We start from the raw sequence: 22612 nt of genomic DNA, 5'->3' as shown, positions 1-22612 counted from the left end.
CATCCCGGTGGTTTGGGACAACTGGTAAACATTTGGAAGGGAAACTTTGGGTAAACAACTTAATCGGTTTTGGTTATTGAACATGGGATCTATCATCGGATTGCCTGGAGGGCAATGGGGGTAATTAGTTGATAGCGCTATTAGGTGGGAAACCTCACACCGGGCCGTAAGGACGGGCGTGAACTAATTATCTGGGTATCGCTATGGTTGTTAGAGGCACACTCCTCGGATACATATGGGCACACTCCCTAGGGTATCTAGCGAAGAGAACATAGCATCGGTCGTTAAGGGGTACACACTCCCCGGATACATATGGGCACACTCCCTAGGGTATCTAACGTGGACGACATCGTATCACAACACTAAATCACGTTAACATGCATCTGGTAACAAAACACGTTAACAAAACCTTGAACTCACCAGCGTAGTCTGACACACTTGTTTGCATGCTTGTAGGTCGTTAACCTTGGAACATGGACTTGCTATCTGGGAGTGCTGGAGTGGTCATGGATCGAGGCTTTCGGATTATCTTACATTTGATACATTGGTTTTAAGTGTTATTATGAAACATTTGCTAAACGATTTATTACATGCTTCCGCTATACAACATTTTGGGAATTGATATTATGTTGACATTTTATTTCAGTAATTAATGACATGTTTTATTTAAGTATTTACCATTGGTTCAATGTGATTGGTGGCTCGAACTCTGATGCGTAACACGCCTCGCGGGGTTTCCGCAGGTGGAATTTTGGGGGTGTTACAGAAGATCATAATGAAGAGAGAGAAAAAAGTGATCCTGATTATGAGTAGATTGAGGAAGATAATATGGTTTATGAAATAGAAGTCGATATGCAGAGGTTCAGGGCTAATGTTGAATTTACTAAGGAAGAACTGGATGGTTCAAGTGATGGGGATCATGATGATGAGAGAAGCGAAGAAGGTCATATGCCTGTAGACCTGGAGGACATTGAAAGTGGGTCTGATGAGAATACAACACTTAGAGATAAGGTTGCCCGGAAGATAAGGAGGAAAAGGAATGCTGCTATAAAAGACAGGGCTACAGATGATGTGCCATTCTTTGTTGGTCAGCTTATCGGTGACAAGAGTATGATGAATCAGATGGTCAAAAACTATGCTCTTAAGGCTAGGAGGGATGTGTTTATCCTAAAAAAACGAATTGTTAAGGTATAGGGAAGTATGTTTTGGAAGTAATCCACCACTACTTGGTGCTGGAAAAAAAAGGAGACGAGGGGCAAAATACTAAAAGCAGCAATGTAGTGCAAAAATACAAGCACCTTAAAAGGCATACAAAGCCTACCTGCCCTTGGGCAGTTCATATCTTAAGGTAGACGGCTAAGGAGAAGTGGTGTGTGAAGACAGTTCATAATCAACATAATTGTTTGACAACAAGGGACGTTTCATTGTACACAATGAGTTCAATTGCCATAGAGATCCAACCTATGATTGAAAGCAATCCAGAGATGCCAATTCATGCAATTCAAAGTCAACTTCTTAGGAAGCATCAGCTAGAAATATCACTACGTAAGGTCTTCAGAGCCAAGAGGATAACAACTACCAGGATTTATGGTGATTACCAAGAACAGTATGGTCTGCTAAGGTCGTATTGTGATGAACTTCTCAAAGCCAACCCAGGTAGTACAATTAAAATTGATATGGAGCCATGTGGGAACCCAGGTAGTCCTACAAGGCAGTTTCGCAGGATTTATGTCTGGTTTGCCTCTATGATGAGAGGATTTAAGATGATTGGAAGACCGTTGCTGGATGTCGATGGTTGTTTAATGAAAGGTCCATTTCCTGGACAGATCTTGAGTGCTGTTGGTATAGATGGGAACAATAGCATATATCTAGTTTGTTATGCCCTTGTTAAGCCAGAAACAACACAAAGCTGGAAATGGTTTTTGCAACTGTTGAGAGATAACCTAGGGTGTATGGATGAATCTTGTTTCACCTTCATCAGCGACAGACAAAAGGTAATCTGTTGTTAAATGTGAATTCATAACTTTCAATTAAAACTGCTTGCAAAATTTTAGGAATATTTGCAATTTGTATTACAGGGTCTGATTCCAACTATGCTAACTGTTTATCCTAATGGTGAGCACAGATTTTGTTTGAGGCACATCCATGAGAACATGAAATCCAAGTGGTGTGGAGATGTTTACAAGAATTTGCTTTGGTCAGTCGGAAGGAAGACATCCATTCCATATTTTAACAAAGCTATGGAAGAAATTAAGACAACAGAATGAGCTATGTATGACTAGCTGAATGAGATCCCATACACCGCTTAGTCAAGAGCATATTTTTTTGGAAGAGCTAAATGCGATACGTTGCTGAACAACATATGTGAGGTTTTCAACATACAAATCATAGGAGCAAGGGACAAGCTGATCACATGCTTAGAATTCATTAGGGAGTACATGACCAAGAGGATAGTGAATGTAAAGAAATTGCAAGCAAAGTGTATGGGGCAACTGACACCACATGCCACTGAGGTCTTCGATAAGATCAAGAAACAGGCATCTGAAATGTCTGTTTTAATGGTTGATACAGACAAGTATCAAGTAATAGGTCCGAGATCACATTGTGTTGTGAATGTTAAACATAAAACTTGTGCATGCGGGAAGTGGGATTTGACAGGATGCCTTGCAAACATGCAGTTGCAGCCATATGGGATATGTCAAGGAATAGCATTGATGCTGGCAAACCAGAAGAGTGGGTTTATGATGTGTATTGGCTGTCAACATGGAAGAAAGTTTATGAGAATGTAATAGAGCCAATCAATGGGCCGGAGATGTGGACTCCTTCACAGTGTCAAACAACACTCATCCCACCAAAACATCATATACAAGTTGGAAGGCCAAAGAAGAAACGAAAGAAGGCATTTGGTGAAAAAGAGCTTGAGAAGGAGTTCGACAAAGGAGGTAAAATGACCAGAAAGGGAACCACCGCCAAGTGTGGTAAATGTGGAAACCTGGGTCACAATGTCAGGAGCTGCAAAGGACAAGGGGGTGAACAATCTATTGCTTCACAAGAATCACACACTGCCACTCAAGGTGCCCCAATTGACAATATTTATGAGTGAAGGAAGTTTTTTATGGTTTGTAGTATCTGTAGTTGTATGGTGTGACAACTGGCACTTTTCCGTACATTCCGTACAATCATTAGACGATAATCTGTGCTTTAATGACTGTGCATGATCTAGTTTATAAGACGAATGAATTTCTGGTTTCTGTTATATACATACAATGGCATTTCATGTTGCAAGACTTTTGTCATTACTGCATGCAACCCAATATAGATCTATGAATGCACAAAGTAGAGTAAGCACAGTTGTTAGATAAACTAGAGGTACTGGCGGGAGTTCAGTACTTAGGCAGACATGAGGTTAAGACAAAATATAAGACTCAGGACCAATTATTACACTAGTATAGTGTGTAGGAAAGTAGGGATTACAAAACTGCCTTCCTAGTAATGACATAGGTACCGAAAAGTGCCAGAAACACACTAAAACTGCAAAATTCTGTAGAAAATAAATAAATTCAGCAAAAATTCAACATTTAATAATTAAATATAATGCAGAATTATGATTTAATGGTCCTGAATGCTTTCCTAAGTGTCGTGAATAGAAACTGTCATAAAAGGTAACATAAAGCACATTAAACTGCGCAATTTAGCACTTTAACGAATATTAACGAACCGAACAACCGGACACTACCCGAAACATCCAATTTGTACTAGAAGCACTATTTTTATGTTAGGAAGCTAGTTATGGTCACCGAACATCATATTACCTCATATAAACACTAAACATCTACATCCCTAAATTTAATACTTGGAATCTAACTAGAATGAAGTTACTAATACTTAAAAGTTACACTTTACCCCCCCCCCATTCTTGATGGCTGGTTAGGGGACATGGGTCCCACACAAGATTTGATTACTATATTTTATAAGATATTGTTTGGAATATGCTTAACAAATATGCCATATGCCATCCTAAAGTTAGAGAATTTTTATAAAAAACCCACTAGATCATTTCACTTCTTATTTTACCCCTCCAAACACACTACCTCCCTTCTTCTTATCCAAAGGCTACGGCCCAAACACCCTCCACCATCATCCTCATTTCAAGTTTCATTCCATCCATTCTCTTGATATACAATGGTGTAAGAAGCAAAGTTAGGAAGTGTGGAAGCAACGGAGCTTGAAGGACCTTCACCATTTGCTTTTATCCACCTCATTTCTTCTCTGGATCATCCCTAGCCTTGTGCTAGTAGTAAGACTCTTGTGATCTCATTCTACTTCATATTATGTTGGTTAAAAGATGATATCAGTTGTTAAATATAAAGATCATGAAGAAACATAAGCATAAACATGAACATAAAGTTCTAAAACATGAAAATCAAGTTGTTTTAAGTGTATGTAGTATACTTGAATGTTGATATCTTGTGTTTATGCTGTTGATCATCATAAGAACCTTGCTAGATGATGATTAAACACATGATCTAGCAAGTGTAAGGATAGATCTTGAGAAATTTGTAATGATCATCCTTTATGTAAATCATGAACTTGAAAATAAACTTGTAGTACATGATGATTATTTCTACAAGCTATAAGTCTTGAAAATAAAAGATTTCAAGAATAATATTTTCAAGAAACTAAAGTTTACTACAAGATTTAACATGGTCATGGTGTTTAAAGGAAGTAAACATGTTTTAAGTGTTAAATCAAAACTAGAAACATATTGTTAACAAGAAAAATACAAGAAGAAATATTTTTAGAAAATCTTCATACAAGTTGTGAAGAACTAAAATCTTCAAGAATGAGTTTCATAAACTATAAACTATGTTTTTAAGGGTAACTTAACCTACTAAATAGCATTCTAAGTTACTACAACTTTTAACAAAATTTCAAGTTCATGTCAAAGTGTAAATCGCGTATTTAAAGCATATGGTAAGTCTTGTTTATGTTGTGGATGATTGATGATGATTTTAAAAGAAAATGATATGCTATGAAAAGCATGGAAACCTCCATTTTTAAGGGGAAACTATGGCAAATTTTTTGTAGAATTTAAACACTTAGAAAAATATTTTTAAAAAAGTGTTTGTAAGTAGATTTTAACCATGGTTTTTCACATAAAGTTTGCCATAGATTTTTGTTCAAAACTTATCGATATTGGAGGTTGGTTTTTATAAATAAAAATGACTAAATATGTATTTAGGAAAATATATATTTAGATGTCACCATGTGTGTGATTATTTGTATATTTTGTGTATTAGTTATATTATTTTAGGACATGAAATAATATAACTCATTAAAATACCCAAAAATTACAATCCAAAATCTTACCAAAATTCCAAAAATATGAATATACAAGTTACATAAAAAATTTTGGTGAAACCGAACCAGAGAATATAACTTACAAAATACTCCGGAAATAATATTCATATGTATATTTTGGTAAATAATATTTTGGACACCGAGTGAATAAAAATATGATTTTTACAATTACTACAAGAATATATCATATTTTTGACAAGAGAAAAATATATATTTTTTGGCAAGTATAAATATATATTTTTCTGGAAATTTTTAGAAGATATATTATTTTTGAAAGAAATATATATTTTCTCAACAAACATGAAATACACTATTTTTGGGTGAAAGATATATTTTCTCAGTTAAATATGAAATATAACGTTTTTGAAGAAAGATAATTTTATATATATTTTCTAAGTTGGACTTGAAAATATATTACTTTTGAAACTTATATGAAAATACAAATATTTTGCCAAAGAAAAATTATAAATAATTTTTCTAAGTAGTATTTATTGAAATATATATTTTGGAAATATATATTGGTGAACTTTTATTAAAGATAATATTCTGGAATAATTAATACGAAATTAAGTATAAGAATACTTTATAAATACAATAAAGATACGTATTCTCGTACGTATAAATACACACCGGAATACGACCCCAAATACATGGCAAAAATATACAAATATAAGATACCCTCATCCTTGGGAAGGAAATTACAAGTATAAATACTTGGAAAGTATTAAGTTAGAATATATTGTTATAACAATTATTCCAAAATTTAATGAATATAATTTAAGTTAAAATATTTATTATTTTAACAAATAATTATGTAACTTGGAATAATGTTGAAGACGCAAAGAACATAACTCAAAGACACTAATTAATACTAAGTCAAGGCACGACCCGCTCGTCTAATAGACCGTAGTACGTTGTAGATAGTGGTGCACATTAGTAGCAGCTTGAGTAACATCAGATTGAAGAATGCAAACTTGTGAGTTCATGTCCCCCTTTTCTCTTAACTGTTTTTGGTTTTATAACTCTCGGGGGTGGAATACATGTTACGAATGTTTAAACGGTATGAAATGAGTTAATTAGATCATGTGATCATAGATTGAATTTGAAATGCCATTAATTCTTAATTAGGGACGAAGGTTAGATCTAGCGGGTACGGCCGAACCCCACTCATGGTACTTATGTGACCACTTGAGTGCTTCGGTGTCCCAGTCTAGGTAAATCGACAATAATCAAGGTGAATTGACATGGTCAAGGTAAATTGACATAGTCAATGTGAATTGACATAGTCGAAGGGGAATTCGACATAGTCGAGGGAATCGACGAGGGTATAAGTCTACTCATTTTGAGTGCTCCCTATGTCTTCACATGTTTTAATGTCCTTGCAAAAATTTAATTTGATTTGTTCATAAATGCTTTTCATACCTGTTTTCAAAGGAGTTTCTCAAAGGTTTACAAGGTTTTCAGTACTCATACAAAACGCATGAACTCGCTCAACTTTTGTTGATGTTTTCCAAAATTACATGTATTTCAGGAAACAGGTTGGATCTTGGGCGCGGGTGTTGTTTCTGGAAGTAGATTTCAAGTTTAGATGTCATCCACTTTTGTTGGTTTGTGACTTAATCGAAGGTTGTGTTTTAAAACTTAAATAACCGGTGTTTGTAATACTTTAAATTTTATGGATGGATGAACATAGTTTTGAGCATTTAGTTGTTTATTATGATTGAATGCAATGATATTAAACCAGTCACATATCATATGCTTTCGCAAAAGTCAGGGTGTGACAGTTTGGTATCAGAGCTTCGATTGTAGTGAACTAGGATTCCTTCTTGAGTCTAGACTACAATCACTAGGACTCTTCCATGAAAACATTTTACAAAAGGTTTTTCATTGCATTCACGTAAGCGTCAAGATCCATGAGTCAAACGTTTTTCAAGGAAAAGACAAGGCAAGGACATTAGTAGGGAGGAGAATACCCCAAATTAAGGTGCCAGTTAAGGCATAGTCTATGTGAGATAGACTTGCCAAAGACAAAATGACCCCCCCCCCCTAAAGGACAAACGAGAGTTATATGTGATATGATGCATCTATTTGCCTGTTTATGCTAAGTAATATATTTATTTAATGATATATATATATATATATATATATATATGTATACGTATAAGTGTACGGAATAATTATTGACGTGAATGAGATACCTTCGACTTTGAATCCTATTATTGTTCTTGACTCGCACGATGAATCTATCTACCTCGCGTTAAATGCAAAGCTCATAGCTGGAGTGATTACCAGACGAGATTCTGATCTTGTTTCCGTAGGAGATGGCCGTTCTTCCCTCTCGAATGCGAGGGTGCCTGACTACGGTAGTGACGGCGAGGCGGAGGAGGCAACCTTGGACAACACCCTCATCAGCAGGACGAGGTCTCTGTAGTTTTCGAAACAAGATTGAAGACGCTCTTGTCCGGACTAGGAAGATGAAGTATTCATCTTAGAGGTGCCCCTCCAACCACCAGGAATTCTCCTTATTCCTAGTACGTTTAATCATCGTGCTTATTCGCGCATAACGATGACAAATGTTAGCGCGCGGACCACCGCAATGGTCCTTTCCATGTCAGAGGAATAAGGACAGTAGTGTCCCCTCTTTGATTGATCATTTGCTTGGACGATGGAAAGTTGGGGTGACCGTGCAAGACAATTTATTATTACGAGGGCCCACGTAACAATGACTTGTAGTGCATGGTGTTGGGATTGAACCCTATCAGAGGAACAAATAATTAAAGCTAAAACTGGATCAGCTTAGTGGATCAAGAATAGGTAGTTGTTTGCACTAATACTTTCCCCTTGACAGTGGCTCTAACATCTTATGCACTAAAGCACTGCTCTTACAAGCAACTGCTGCTCCTAAAGACTGATGCTGTTAAAGTATTGAAGCTCTATCTACTGATGTCTCCTAAGTACTGCTAAAGACCAAAGTGCTGCTCATTCAAGGATTGATCACCTTTGAAGAAAGCACTGATGTTCGACACCAGTGCTTAGACTACAACAGTGGAAAGTGAAGCAGTAGTTCACCTATGTTTTGTAATTTAATTATAATCAGTTGTTTAGTCATCAGTAGTTGTATGTAACAGTACTTAGAGGTTGTTAGTTTGTTAGATGTCACTTTCATGGTGACGTCAGTCAAGATGCTTCAGTGGTTTGATATGTACAATAAATAGTACAGTCTGTACTGTTCTATTCAAGGAGTTTTGTAACAACCCGTACTCTCGATCCCAATTATCGAGAAGCCGGTTATTTTACCATGTGATTATTATTATTTGCTATTATTGTTATTTAATATTGTTATTATCGTTATTATTTTATGTGTAAAATAATAATAGAAACACGGGGCGAAAGGTTTGATATTCATTTTAAATACCGTTATTTTATTAACAAAATCGGGCCAGATTTTTTTGCGAGACACCTAATCGTTTAATGGGTTCACGCACTTGGGCTATGCCCAACCTAACTAACCTAAACCCTACCTATTTAAACCTCCTTATAATTCCTCACCCCCTCATTTATAATAAAACCATGAACTTCCCATGGGAATTACCCCTCTCGAAACCGTGCAGCCGCAATCACAATTACCACACACCCACAAAACCATGCAGCCCCAACCCTAATCCCAAAACCATGCAGCCGCACACTCACCCACAGTTCTCGTCCCTCTCTGCAATCCCGATCACTAGAGTGATTCCGGCCGCCACCCTGCTCCTCCGATGAGCACCCCCAACCCTTCTTCTTCCGCTATCTCTCACCCACAATCTACTTCAGCCACCCGAAACGTCAGTACGAGAGAAACGGAAGGAGAAAGAGAGAGAAACAGGGTTGGCCCCACTTCACGGCGTCGTTGCAACGATGACAGACGCTGGTGCCATCGATTCGGTGGTCGGAAACGCTGAAAGAACGGCTAAACTCCGAAGATATTACGGCAAATTAAGGGTGGATGTGCCCGAGAAGTGGTGTGATGTTTCTGTTCGAACCCGGGTGGTGGAGCCGATGGCAGCGGTGGCCGCCGGAGCTCTGGCTAGTGGTCGTAGCAGTAGTGACTGATGCTCAAAGGAAACCCTCGGTCAGTATTTTGTTATGTCTGAATGTTGGTGCCTATTTTGAACCTTGGTGGTATAACTGTTACTATTTGTTTATTTAGATGTAAAAACTATATGAAGACATTGATTAAAAACTATATTGGAATTTATAGAAAGAATGGTATATGTTGATGCTGGTGACTGTTAGCTTAGATCTATTTAGAAGTTTGTTGAATTGTTGATATTTTTTTGTGAAGTGATAGGCGACAAGACTGTGTATGTTGTTAATTTACTGATTGGAGATTTTATATGTGTTCATCATGGATTGTTTGCATTTTTCGTGATCCTTGGCTATATACATAGATACTTGTTAAACGGTTTTGACAAAGTGGGAGCTACATAATCTGTTCTTATAATATATCCCAATTTTTGACCAGCCGACATGTTGATGTATGGAATACTAATTAAATGATCTTGATTTGCTTGCATAATGAGATCTGAAACCGTGGTTGTAAATGTTAGGATAGACTTTTGCCAATAGAAATTGAATTGGGCGTTTATAATTTGCTTCACTTATATTTGATTAAAAGTGTGCCACTTGATTTGTTAACTGTTACTGGAAGCGATTTAGGATTGGTGTTCGAAATAGTGGTGATAAAATTTACAAAGATATGATTTGGATAAATTGATTTGTCGTACACTCGGAGCATGCAAACACATAATGCGCAATGTGCAACCTTGCAAAGCATGACCGCACACTTGTCAATGGAGCACACACTCCAATATGGGTCGCAAACTTGACAAGTGGGCCACACATTAAACATACATTGTGCCTTATTCTAGTGGGCCGCACACTAGAAAAGCCCAAACCTTTTATAGGCCACACACAGCTCACTGATCCGTGTCTCCATGTCATTTCGTGTTAATTGTTTTATAAATGGATTATTTATGATTAAGTTGTTATGCCATAACTGTTACTACTTGTACACTACTTGACAAATACGCGTAGCTTGTACGTGATTACTTGTTTACCGTCCTAACGAGTGGTAACCATAATAGGGAGTTGTTGACCAACTTAGGACAAATGCTTTATCTACCGAGCAAAGCAAAGGTGAGTTCACACTCTTACCAAGGCATGGGATTCCCGGTGGGTTGGGAATGGGATTGAATGATTACTCGTACTTTCATCGCTACTGGAATACGTACCACTGTCCTCATTCGGGGAAGGACACCTATAGATACAACTAGACTAGAACACATGGGAAGCCCCCACCAATCTTCGCAAACATGTCTGGGAGGCCGAGATACGAATATTAGTCTTCGCAAACATGTCTGGGAGACCGCGATACGAATACATATACAACTAGTCTAGAACACATGGGAAGCCCCCACTAATCTTCGCAAACATGTCTGGGAGACCGCGATACGAATTAACACGATACATGGTTTACAAAACGAGCATATGATTTACGAAACGAATACTATAACCAAACAACCAACTGTGAACTCGCTCAACTTTGTTGTTGACTCGTTGTTACATGCCTTGCAGGTCGTTAGGTACTTTTGGAGCTTGCACGGGGAGGCGTGATCGTTGTGGGATATGGACTGTTATGTCCTATGCTTAACATTTGAACTTTAAACTACGTTTTGGTTATTTAAACGTTACTATGCTTCCGCTGATTTCTTAAACATGTTTGGTTTATTTTGAAACACCGGTTGTATTGCGTTTGGTTTTAATTACTTAATTGTATTGTTCAATATGATTGGTGGCTTGATCCTTGTCATGTCACGCCTCCTGCGGTGATACTCCGCTAGTGGATTTTGGGGGTGTGACAAGTTTTCTCCTTCAATTCTGTCATCTTATACAATCAACCATGGAGCTCTAGTTGAGGGGGAGTTTTAGTATGTAAACATGTATGTAATCTTTTGATTATAATATTTCGACACTAATGAGATTCACATGTTTATGAAAACTATTGTTACTTTAATTGTGTTTACAAAGTTTGTTTCATTTCCGCTGCATTAGATCTCTATTTTACATCCATTAATTGTTCAATTATTACAAACAAACACAATCAAAACCAAACTCAGATCCTAACAATTGGTATCAGAGCCTGGACAGTCAAATTCGATCTAAAAATCAATTTGACATAACAGTTCAGCTCAAAACTTATTGATACCAAGGTTGGTCGTATTTGTTGAAAGACAAAAGTAAACGATAATCACGTTTAAAGTTGGTTATTCGAAAAACTCTTGTAAAACAACCAAGATGTTACCTATCACATAGAATTCACATAACTCTGATAGTTGATATATACCACCGATGAGTATTAAAGTTAGTAAAATTTGATAGTCTCGGATTGGATATAGTTCTTCATAGATCTGTGAGTGTTTGTGATGAAAACTATGTTTGGTTCCCTGATTGACTGCTGCTTAGGGTTTATCTCATGTTATTAAAGACCTATGTTCAGAAAAATGGCAATTATGTCATCGGTAACATATGAGAGATGAACTAAACCTTAGGAACAAAATCTTATATGTGAACAACAATCTTGAAAAACCTTCAAAAATTGAAAACAAAATTGCTTAAAAACTAAGATGAAAATCAGTAGTCTCTAAAGTATGCATCAAATATAACCATGGATCAGCTCCAAACTATGATAATTAAATATCAGTGTTGAAAAGAGGTTGAAACTTAGCTCAAATCTCTTGTGAGAAAAAGGGGTGAAGTCCTACAAAGGTTATATGCTTGATGCTTGGAAAACCAGATCATGTGTAATGTGAAAATTTGGCATAAGCATGTTCAAAAATGTCCAAGCCTCTTAAAAGATTACTGAAAATGATTCTGGATCAAGTATTCTTTCCTCAAAACATTTCCAGTGAATGTTACAACATTTATTAATGGAAAGGGTAAATAAGGAAAGAAGAAAAATCACCGAAACTCAAAAGTGTATTTATCTCAAAACTTTTGAATTCAAAAGAAAAGAGTATAAATCCAAAACATTGAAGAGTCCACAGGAGATCTACAAACTTGGTCAAACAATTGTCACTCATCATCCATGTTGGTGCATATGTCTGTCGACTTCGTCTTGTATCGAGTCTTGTATTAGATTAGATAGATCAGGGCACGTTATTCGAGGAAAATGAGAATTATGTAGATTGTGGCCATTTCGCACGAAATGGAAATACCATTTCATACGAAATGAGATCTAGCCATTTCGCACGAAATGCCATTTCGTGTGAAATCCATTCCACGCGAAATGGATGCCCTATATATATGTGACTTGATCATTTCATTTGTAACTTTGGATTCCGGTAGCAAAGCTCTGCCGAAGTGTCTCCAGGTCGTGTAAAGCTCTCATATCAATTCAAGAGACAATTTAAGTGATTCTATGTGCATTACAAGCTGATTCAACATCAAAACATATGTTTCCGCCTCTCGTTTTGATAAAAAAAACTCTTCTGAACGACTCATTTGGTCGTAACAACGATCCTACATGTGGTATCAGAGCTCAGGAGGAAGAGTTCTTACCGAATTTAGCTTGATTTCATCGAAATTCTGATTTCTATACCTTCTTTTACAAGATTTTTCAAAATTAAACAAGATTTTACGGTTAAAATGAGCTAATTTTCTCACATAATACGCGAAACACTGTTTTAACAGACCCTTGAAAGAATCAGACTTAAAATCAACCTAAAACCTGATCATTTTGTCAAAAACATGGCCGATTGGATAACATCAGCACCATTTCGCACGATTTGAGCCTTCCATTTCGCACGAAATGACCATTTAGACATCCATTTCGCTTGAAATTGACATTCATTTCGCACGGTTTAAACATTCAAGATACCATTTCGCACGAATTGAACTTTGTTTGGTCATTTCAAACCACATTGTCCATTTCGCTTGGAATACATTGCATTTCGTATGAATTGATCAATATTGATCCCATTTCGTTTGAAGAGGTCCATTTCGTTTGAAAAAGTCCATTTTGTGAAACATCTTACCAAAACATGGAAGAAGAGTTTTACAATGCATTTGTTACTACCCCGGGTACTCCTGTTACCATTGCTCAGAGTGTGAACATGGAAAATGAAACAGGAACGTTACAGAAACCTCCAAAGTTGATGGGCATTGAAGAATACTATGGTCGGAAAGACCGGTTTGAAAATTGGGTTCAAGCAAATCATTTGAGGTCTTGGGAGTGTATTGAAAAGAAGTATGTTAAACCTCGTACAGATGTGGGAGTTAACAAAACTATTTATGAATTGTCGGATAAAGAGAGAGATATGTATAAGGCAGAAAAAATGATGATTAGTCTACTTCAGCAAGCTGTGAAGGAAGATATCTTTATATTACTTCAACACGATGGTACTTCACGTTCGATTTAGGAAGCACTTCGAATTAAGTTTGAGGGGAGTACAGAGATGATTAGGAGTAAGAAATCATTATTAAAGAAAGAGTTTGATCTGTTTAAAAGTTTGCAGGGTGAAACTACAAAGAGACTGACTGAGAGATATTGTCATTTAGTGCGCTCAATGTCTTTGTTAGATATAAACAAAGATCGAGAAAAATGGGTTGACAAATTAGCTGATGCTTTACCTCAGAAAGAATGGGGTACATATCTGATGATTTTAAAGAATACTGGAGGATATGATAAATTGACAATTTCACAGTTCGTTGAAAAACTTGAAGGACAAGATCTTGAACAACAAAAGATTGCTAGAATGAACAATCCAAGTGGTCAACAAGATATCAAGATGTATTACAAAGGAAATGTTTAGAATGTTGAAGCAAGTCTGAAGGTCCAAACCGCTTTCAGCGCAGAAAACTCATCCGGATCAGTTAATCAAAGTCCAATCAGCAACAGTGGATTTTCTTCATATTCGAATGTTAATCTGAATGCTTCAACTTCAAATCATCAGTTCCAAAGCTCAAACAACAGTAATGGTCATGTGTTACACTGCAATACCGCGTTGCATCTTCAGAACGGTCAAAATTTCTCTGAAGAAGTCACTAAAGGTCCTATGGCATTACTAGCTACAGTGTTAGAATCATATAAGGGTTTGGTTACAGGAAGGATTGGAAATCCTATGTTGACAAAAGAGGATTATGATCAGATCAACGCTGAGGAAATGGAGCTTATGGATATTAAGTGGTGTTTAGCGAGTGTGTTGAGGAGAGCTGAAAAATTTAAGCTGATTACAGGAAGAGATGACTTTCGTGATGCTAATGTTTCTACTTTAGGTTTTGATAAATCTAAAGTTACTTGTTTTTGATGCAGGGAAAAAGGACATTTCAAGAAGGAATGTACCAATCGAGAAGCAGGTGGAGCTCAGAATCCGTTCGGGAATAATGATTATTATCGAAAAGCTATAGATCAACAAGTTGCTCAACAACCGTCATCATCCCATGCTATTGAAGATGGAAAGAAGAAAGCTTATTTAGTTAATCAAGATGATGAAAAAATGGCAGAAGGTTTTAGCTGGGACAAATACATTTCGGCTGATTCCAAGTTTGGAGCATTCATTGCACAAATCATTCAAGAGCCAGATTTGATGAAGGAATGGATGGATGTGTTTGCTAATGATGAGAAAAGTCAAGATGAAGAGTCTGAAGAAAGCTCAGAAAAGACAACAGTTTTTTATCAATCATCAACCGATAGCAGTGATGATGAAGATGAAATACAAATAAATATTGGAAAAACTCAATTATCTCCTGAAAGTTTTAAATTTTATTTTGCAGATAGATTGGAGAAACTAAAGGAGAAACGAGCAGCAAAAGATCAGAAAAAGGCAAAAAGCAAAAAGGGTGTTCAGGAAGAGAAGTCTGAACAGTTTGAAGATGTTAAAATTGTTGAAAAGGTGGTTGAAGTTGAAAAGATAGTCGAAGTTGAAAAGATTGTTGAAGTCACAAAACCTTGTCTAAAATGTTTGGAACCTTGCAAACATTGCGAAGAAAAAGATGAGAAGTATAGTGAGCTTGACAAGATGAAAGAAAAATTATTGTTCGATGTTAAGTATGTGAAAGAATCTTATGATTTGCTAAACAGAACGGTGAGTAGTCTGCAAAAGACAAATTCTGAAAGAGAAGATGCCTTAACCATGATGAATGCAGTGATGATGTCTAAGCAAAAGGCTATCAATCACTATATTGAAGAATGTGCAAAGTTGAAGCAAGAGTTGGAGACTGAAAAGATAGAGAATGAAAGAATCAGACGATTATTGCAAAGTTATTCAAGTTCTGATTATTTGATTGGTAGAATATATCCAACTGTTGCAGGTTTTGAAGCATTTCAAGATGAGAAGCCAAAAGAGAAGGATACTGGTAAGAAACAAAGTGTCAGTTATAACAAGTGTCCGCCTCCGATCTGGGAAGGTTATTCTCCTAGAAAACCAAATAAGGAACAAGTCAAAAAGGCAGTCAATATAAAGTTAAAGTCTGAAACAACTGATGAGTCACCAAAAAACATTGACATCACGTTCACATCATCTGACACTGATCATGAGTCTGTGTTAATAAAGAAAGTAGTCGATCAGGTGTTGGATAGAGATGAGTAGTCAGAGTCAAAATCCGAATCCGAGAGTTCGAGTTCATCAGTTGAAAGTCCAAAGTCGTCAGTCAAACGGGTTTACAATAAAAAATTTATGTTATTAAAATCTAATTTGAATGACGAATCAATAAAAGTAGCATATACTTTGAATGACTCAGACAAATTATATACTGATGAGGAATTTCCAATAAGAAGTGTTCAAACTGAAAAAATTAAAACGGTTTTCAAATTAACAGAAATTAATATTTCAGAAATAAAAGATATAAATCTTAATGAAACATCTAAAAAGTACACTTCAAGGTTTCAACAAAGATTAAACAAGAAAAAAGGTTACAGTTCTGGTTCTGGTTTTCAAAAGAAACCAAACCATAACAGTAATTTTAAAAAGAAAGGTTTAGGCTTTATTCCACCCGAAAATCATAAAAATGAAAAAATTTCTAAAACAAAAGCAATATTTGTTTCAGGGTCAAGTTCTGAAGAAGAAGAAGAGAAAAGCTCATTCTGGAAACAGTCGAACAAAGCATTTCTTGCAGAAAAACAAAAGTTTGAAAGGAATGGAGTTGGTTACAAAAGGGAAACAAGAAAACCTGTTACCGATGTCAAGAAGTTGGTCACATCGCCTGGAACTGTCCAATGGCAACCAACACAAAACAGGAAGTTGTTTCTAAACTCAAAGAAAAAATTGTTGATAAAACTGAACCACCAACTGAAAAATTCAAAGTGTTTAAAAACTCAACATATGAAGTTGGTGAATGTTCGAAAAGGTTTTACAAAAGAAGGGTGAATCTTAACAACCAAACATGGGTTGCTAAGAAAACAGATGTGAAATCTGGCGATGAATCTGACTCTTCAAAGTCAGAGGAGCCACAAGTTGAGGTAAAAAGTGAAAATTCAGTACCGCCAATGGATGACGTCAACTTTCCACCATTGCGGGCTGAAAATTTAAAATCAAAGGTTGGGAAAATGGAAATTTCGAATCAATTCTATTCTGAAAAGAAAGAATTTGATGTCAAAAAGGTTTTTAATGGGAAAGTAAAACATATTTTTGGGAAAATGGTCGATGGAAGGACAAAAGGGGTAAAAGAATTTTATGAAGCAAAAAGAAGTGTTGAAACCCTGAGTGAAATTGAAAAGGTCACACCCAAAGCTGGTTAGGCTTGGGTGTCTGTATTCTTAGCTTAAAACCCTGACTTGCCGGAGCTTCCAAGTTGGTAATAGTGGAGCAGGAATCGGCATCATTCTTGAAATATGTTTGTTTGAAAAGCCTACAAGTGGTAAGACTTAAAATTGTCATATTTTATTCTACAAGTGGTATGGATGGCAAGTATTCCTACATGTGGTTAATCAAGGTCATTAAGTTGAACTTGATTTAACTCTCATTCAAATGTTTGAAAAACAATGTGATGAATTAAACCCCTAACCTAGAAGAGGTTTGTGAATATCAGCAAAACTTATTTTCCGGAAAAACCATTTTGATTAAAACAAACTTAAGTGTTTTGACATCATAATGGGAAAATAGTTCGTTGTCAGGGGGAGGTCTGATTGTTTATGCCAAGAAGATGGCAAATTGAAGCAATTCACAACAGTTGTCACTTTATTTGTACAGTTTGTTTTCAAATTTTCTTTGAAAATCAAAAATTGAAACATATTTTTGATTTTAGGGAGAGTAAAAAATTTAAAAAATCCAAAAACATGATAAAACCAGAAAAAGCCAAAAACATCGAAAAATCAAAAATGAGTTTTGGTGTGAAAAAGAGGAAATGATAGTACATCAGTGGACTATCACAGCACGCTAAAGAATTGGAAAGTCAATAGTAATAAACAATCTCACTGAGGATATGCCAGTAGGTTTTTATACATTCAATAAATTGTTTTCGAGATATAAACCTAAATATCAAATACTTACTTATCTCGTGGGGAACATCTCTCGGATATATGGGTAACCCCCGAAATCTTGTTTGAAAGACTTTCTATTTCTGACATACTAGGTCTTTGTGCGTGATGATATCTGGGGTATTATACCTGGACTTCTGATTTTACGGAAGCAATAGCCTAGTCCTCGTATAATGCTCTGCACTGCTTTAAATAATGCACACGTGTTAGTAAATTAACCCAATTCACATTGACCGTACAACTCGAGACAAAATTCCAATGACTGAGTCGGGCAGAGCCGACATGCATTACGGAATCGTAAATCAATTGGGTGTACACACGAGACAGAACTCCAACGACTGAGTCGGGTAGAGCCCTGACATGCGTTACAGAGATTTTAAATCGATCGTGTAGGGTAACAGCAGGGTTATAATACTTACAACTAGGCAGAGCTTCGCTTTATAGTGGGTATAATGCTAGAGTATAGTTTTTACTATCAGAGAATTTGAGAGAGAAATCGAGATTGAACTACTGACAAAATGAGCTCGAGGCCCCCTTTTATAGGCTGGTCGAGGGGTCTGTCGCGCCCCGCGATGCCCCAAGGCCTTGGCCTTCGCGTGCCGCGAGGACATAAAGGGCGGCGGTAGCTTCGCTGAGTCATCGAGTAGGTATGCTGAGTCATGTGCCACGTGGCACTATGACTTGTCCGGCAAACAAGAGCAGTCGCTGCCCGCGACAGACCAAGGCGGTCTCAGTCGTGCCCCGCGAGCGACTACTGGTTTTTGTTTTTCTCGATTTTTCTAAGTATAGGGTTATTCCGGGTCCGTTTCTCACGTACGGGGTACGGAAGGAACGTTTTAGGGTCACGTTTAAGGGTTCTAGGATGTATTTAGGAAGGTTGTTATATATATAAATTGTCAACTTCGGAAAAATAATAAAATGAATGCCACATGGCACCCCAACGTCGGCCTGGCCATGCCCCTTCCACACCCCACTTTTTTTGGTGTGGACTGGTGGAGCCCACATCTACCACATGTCGAGCAGTGCCCCCAACCCAAGACCCTCCACACCCATAGTCTAAACATAAATAGTATGATAGTATTAAAAATAGAGTAAATTACGATTTTGGCCCTGTGGTTATATCATTTTTACCCTATTAGCCCAAAAAGGAATCTTTTAACATTTGTGCCCCCAACTTTAATTTATCTAACTACTAGGTTAATGCCCGCGCGATGCGCAGCTTCATCCAAAACCATATTATTTACTTTGAAATATAATATTTTGTACAAACGCATACATTGGAAGAAAAAAACAAAAAACTATTCAAATGCCGGAAGAAACTTCCTTGTAGACTACATTTGTTGTTTTACTCGTTACATTCCCATCTTTGTCTAGTATAAGCAACTTCACACCGCCTCTGCTTTTAACTCTTGATAACGCAACATAAAGCTGACCATGTGAGAAAACTGGATATTTCAAATACAATCCAACCGTTGATAGAGATTGTCCTTGACTTTTATTTATGTACAACTTTTGAAAGTTAATATATATTTCCTACTAAAAGCACCACTCATACTACACGTACATATATATACGCATATGGTACGGGTACAAAGCAATATGCTATATAAAAAACAATAAACATACATGAAGCTCTTCAACTTTCCTATTTAAGATTTAGGAAGCACTCTTGAGCTTTACTAAAAGTAGCCATCTTTGTTGCTATACTTAACTAATTATAATTCAACCAGCAACCCAACCCAACCCAATCAAATAAAGAATCTGGCTTTTTTTGGCCAACCAAGTATTTTATTCAATCACCAAAAATTGTACACATAATGTTTCTAGCCAGTGACTAACAACAAACATACACCCAAACCTCATACTGTAACAACTCCACACCCAGTACATCAGAACAAAAACATTAGGAAAAGTTGAAATGTCTCTAGCTCTCCCATTCGATGGCACTTTACTTGACTCAATTTTTGACCAGTTAAACGCAGTCACTTTAATCTCGCCCAACATCTGATCCAACTGCACTCTTTACCTGAGAAAATTAATTTGTTTCAGCCCTTCCATACTATACAGTAGGTCACCAAAAATACCGCTTGCTTTTAAATAAATAAGATGGCTAGATAGAAAGAACAACCAATAAACAAAATTTTAAGCCTACTTTAGCCAATAAGCTTAGCCTTTTCCAAGTTAAGCTTTAAAATTCGTTCAACAACTTGCGTATTATCTTCGCTAGAAGCACGAGTCACGTAAGAACGATAAATTTCCTCCTGCACAACTCGATTTTTAGCATGTTCCATGGTTTTGGCTCGATGTTCAGCTAGATATTTTATATGAAGGGTGGTTTTTAAAATGATCCATTGATTGAGCCAAAACCAATCCATTGAGGTGAGATACTTTGGTTCAAATTTTATATGAAGGGTGGTTTTTTTTTTTTTTTTTTGTGAACTGAACTTACCATTCATGTCTGATGCTTTCATATCAGAACCTTCCACAATTTACAGCAAAGCATAACCAACTGGCACCTTTGCATCAACATAAAACCAACTATATTGTCAAAAATCTTGTCATGCCATTTTGTGCGTGTTTCAGTAAATTAAAGCATGTAAAATAGAGGTGGCAAATCAACCCACTACTAACAAATGGGTCCATGTAGGTTATAATTTATCCCTAACAAACCAAAAAAACCTGGTGAAACAGGAAACGGGTCATTTGGTTCGAACAGGTTGCATCACATATATTGCCCAAAGTCTACTCTTAATGTTACAGCCCTCTAAATTCTTTTATTTATAATGTACTAACATAGTTTTTATTCAAAATGTTTACCTGACCCAACCGTTTCAACCTGAACCTGCATTGACCCATTCCCCAGCCTGCTTAACCACCCAATTTATCTTATTTTATAATTTAATTGACCCAATTTAAGAACAATGGCTATTTGACCTTTTTTACAGCAATGGACTTTATTCTTCATCCAATTTATATACACAACAGGTTTCTAGCCGGTGGCTAAAAGCACTATTCCCGAGTTAATTGGGTACCAAAGAGTTAAACACGAGCATTTTGGTGACCAAAATTAAAAGTACTATTTAGATTAAAATTAACATTGAAGTTATTCGATGATAGTGATTAATGAACATTATTGAGATAGACTTTTGCACCTTCTAAGATCTAAGAGCCATGCCTTTTTCAAAGCGATTCGTTTTGATCCAAACAAAAATAAAACTTTTTTAATCAACCCGTTATGACCAGAACCAAAAATAAAACTTTTTTAGTCAACCCATTCTGACATAAAACCAATCTTAGCCGAACCTACTTTGAACCGGCACGATGGCTTACCCGGCTGTTTTGCTGGTTTGATCCGTAAACACAATCTTATATGCTTATCTATAATATTAGAATAAAAACAATCATATAGCTACTCGTGTCATGATACCAATATTGCACTAACAATCGTTGTAGTGTATGATATAAAACGTAGTTGTACCTCAACAGAATATCTTTTAACTCTTTCTGTTTGGCTTGGTTCGGTTAAATTGCTTTAGAAGATAAACATCAATATACCTTGAAATGGCACCTGTAATCAAATCCTCTAGCTTTGCAACTTGATAAAATACACGTTAATATCAAAAAATCAATTAGTTTATTTATAAGCCAGGTAGTCCCGAAATCAACAAACAATGTTGTACGATCTCATTCTAAAGTACTCATTCGACTCTTTTTCAAGTAAGGTGTACATCGGGTGTAATTGTGTCGATGATATATAGGTATGAACATTCTAAAAATGAAAAAGTCAACATCTATGATCTATATATACTTCGAATACAAAAGTTGTATGTTCAAATATCTAACATATAACAAACGTTAAGCAAAACTTACATTACATTCCCATTGTCAAACACTCTAACCGAAATACACCTTGAGCATAATTCTAACCTGTCTCAAGACTTTAATGATTAATAACTCAGTTATTAAGTAAAAAAACACATAGATGTTATATGTAAAAAACATTAAAATTTAAGAATAAATAAAGCATAGTATCTAATTTCAACAGCGAACCAAAACTGCAGTTGAGAAGTAAACAGAAACGTCTAAATCAGAAACGAAAGCAAAACATATATTTTTGGAACCACAGTGAGTGTGATAAGTAGGACCCTAATCAAAACCAAAACCAAAACCCAAATTATATAACCATACAAAAAGCAACTTGGGTTGTCTCTCTAGAATGAAAGGTTGTGACTGTTAAAAAACCACACATACACACCCTTTTGCTTAATTATTATATATTGTATATAATAATACTACAAAAACAAAAAAGACAGCACATGCTACCGAAAAGTCACAGAACAGTCACGCCATGCTAACGAATGGACAGGACTAAATGAATCAATATGAAGTGTGTGTGTTTTACCATCCATGGAACCATCATGTCTCTACATTTGTTTATTAATCGTAAAAAAGACCCTTGGGTGGTAAATATTTGCATATCAATTGATAGTGACACAGCCTTTATAGCCGTCACCGAAACGTCTTAACAATACAAATCCCATCATTATCGACCCATTGAATGATCAAACCGAAATTAAAATCAAAATAAAGTATCGGACCCCTGTTTCTAATCGCATCCTTTAAGCCAAAATTCAAAATAAAACAAAGAAAAAATCGAATCGTACAATTGATATCATTAAACAGAAATTAAACCATCATATTCGAACATAATTAAACAGAAATTAAACCATCATATTC

The 22612-nt window shown here is 36.2% G+C and overlaps 1 protein-coding gene across 1 annotated transcript; it reads left to right on the top strand.

Moving 5' to 3' along the window:
• The first annotated feature begins 1433 nt into the window (after positions 1-1433).
• On the top strand, positions 1434-2267 carry LOC110889512. Its single transcript, XM_022137056.1, has 2 exons — positions 1434-1994; positions 2079-2267. The coding sequence occupies exons 1-2, from the start codon at positions 1434-1436 to the stop codon at positions 2265-2267; spliced, it is 750 nt and encodes a 249-aa protein (XP_021992748.1).
• Positions 2268-22612: the final 20345 nt, after the last annotated feature.

Source organism: Helianthus annuus, chromosome 2, assembly GCF_002127325.2.
Source record: "Helianthus annuus cultivar XRQ/B chromosome 2, HanXRQr2.0-SUNRISE, whole genome shotgun sequence".
Lineage (NCBI taxonomy): Eukaryota > Viridiplantae > Streptophyta > Magnoliopsida > Asterales > Asteraceae > Helianthus > Helianthus annuus.
The sequence above is the reverse complement of the archived record's forward strand: the minus strand, read 5'-3'. Positions and strand labels throughout refer to the sequence as shown.

Excerpts from the sequence above, each read along its gene's own strand:
- LOC110889512 (XM_022137056.1), top strand. The coding sequence starts at position 1,434 with ATGAGTTCAATTGCCATAGAGATCCAACCTATGATTGAAAGCAATCCA. Across the intron at positions 1,995-2,078 it reads TCATCAGCGACAGACAAAAG|GGTCTGATTCCAACTATGCT; the intron begins GTAATCTGTTGT and ends TTTGTATTACAG.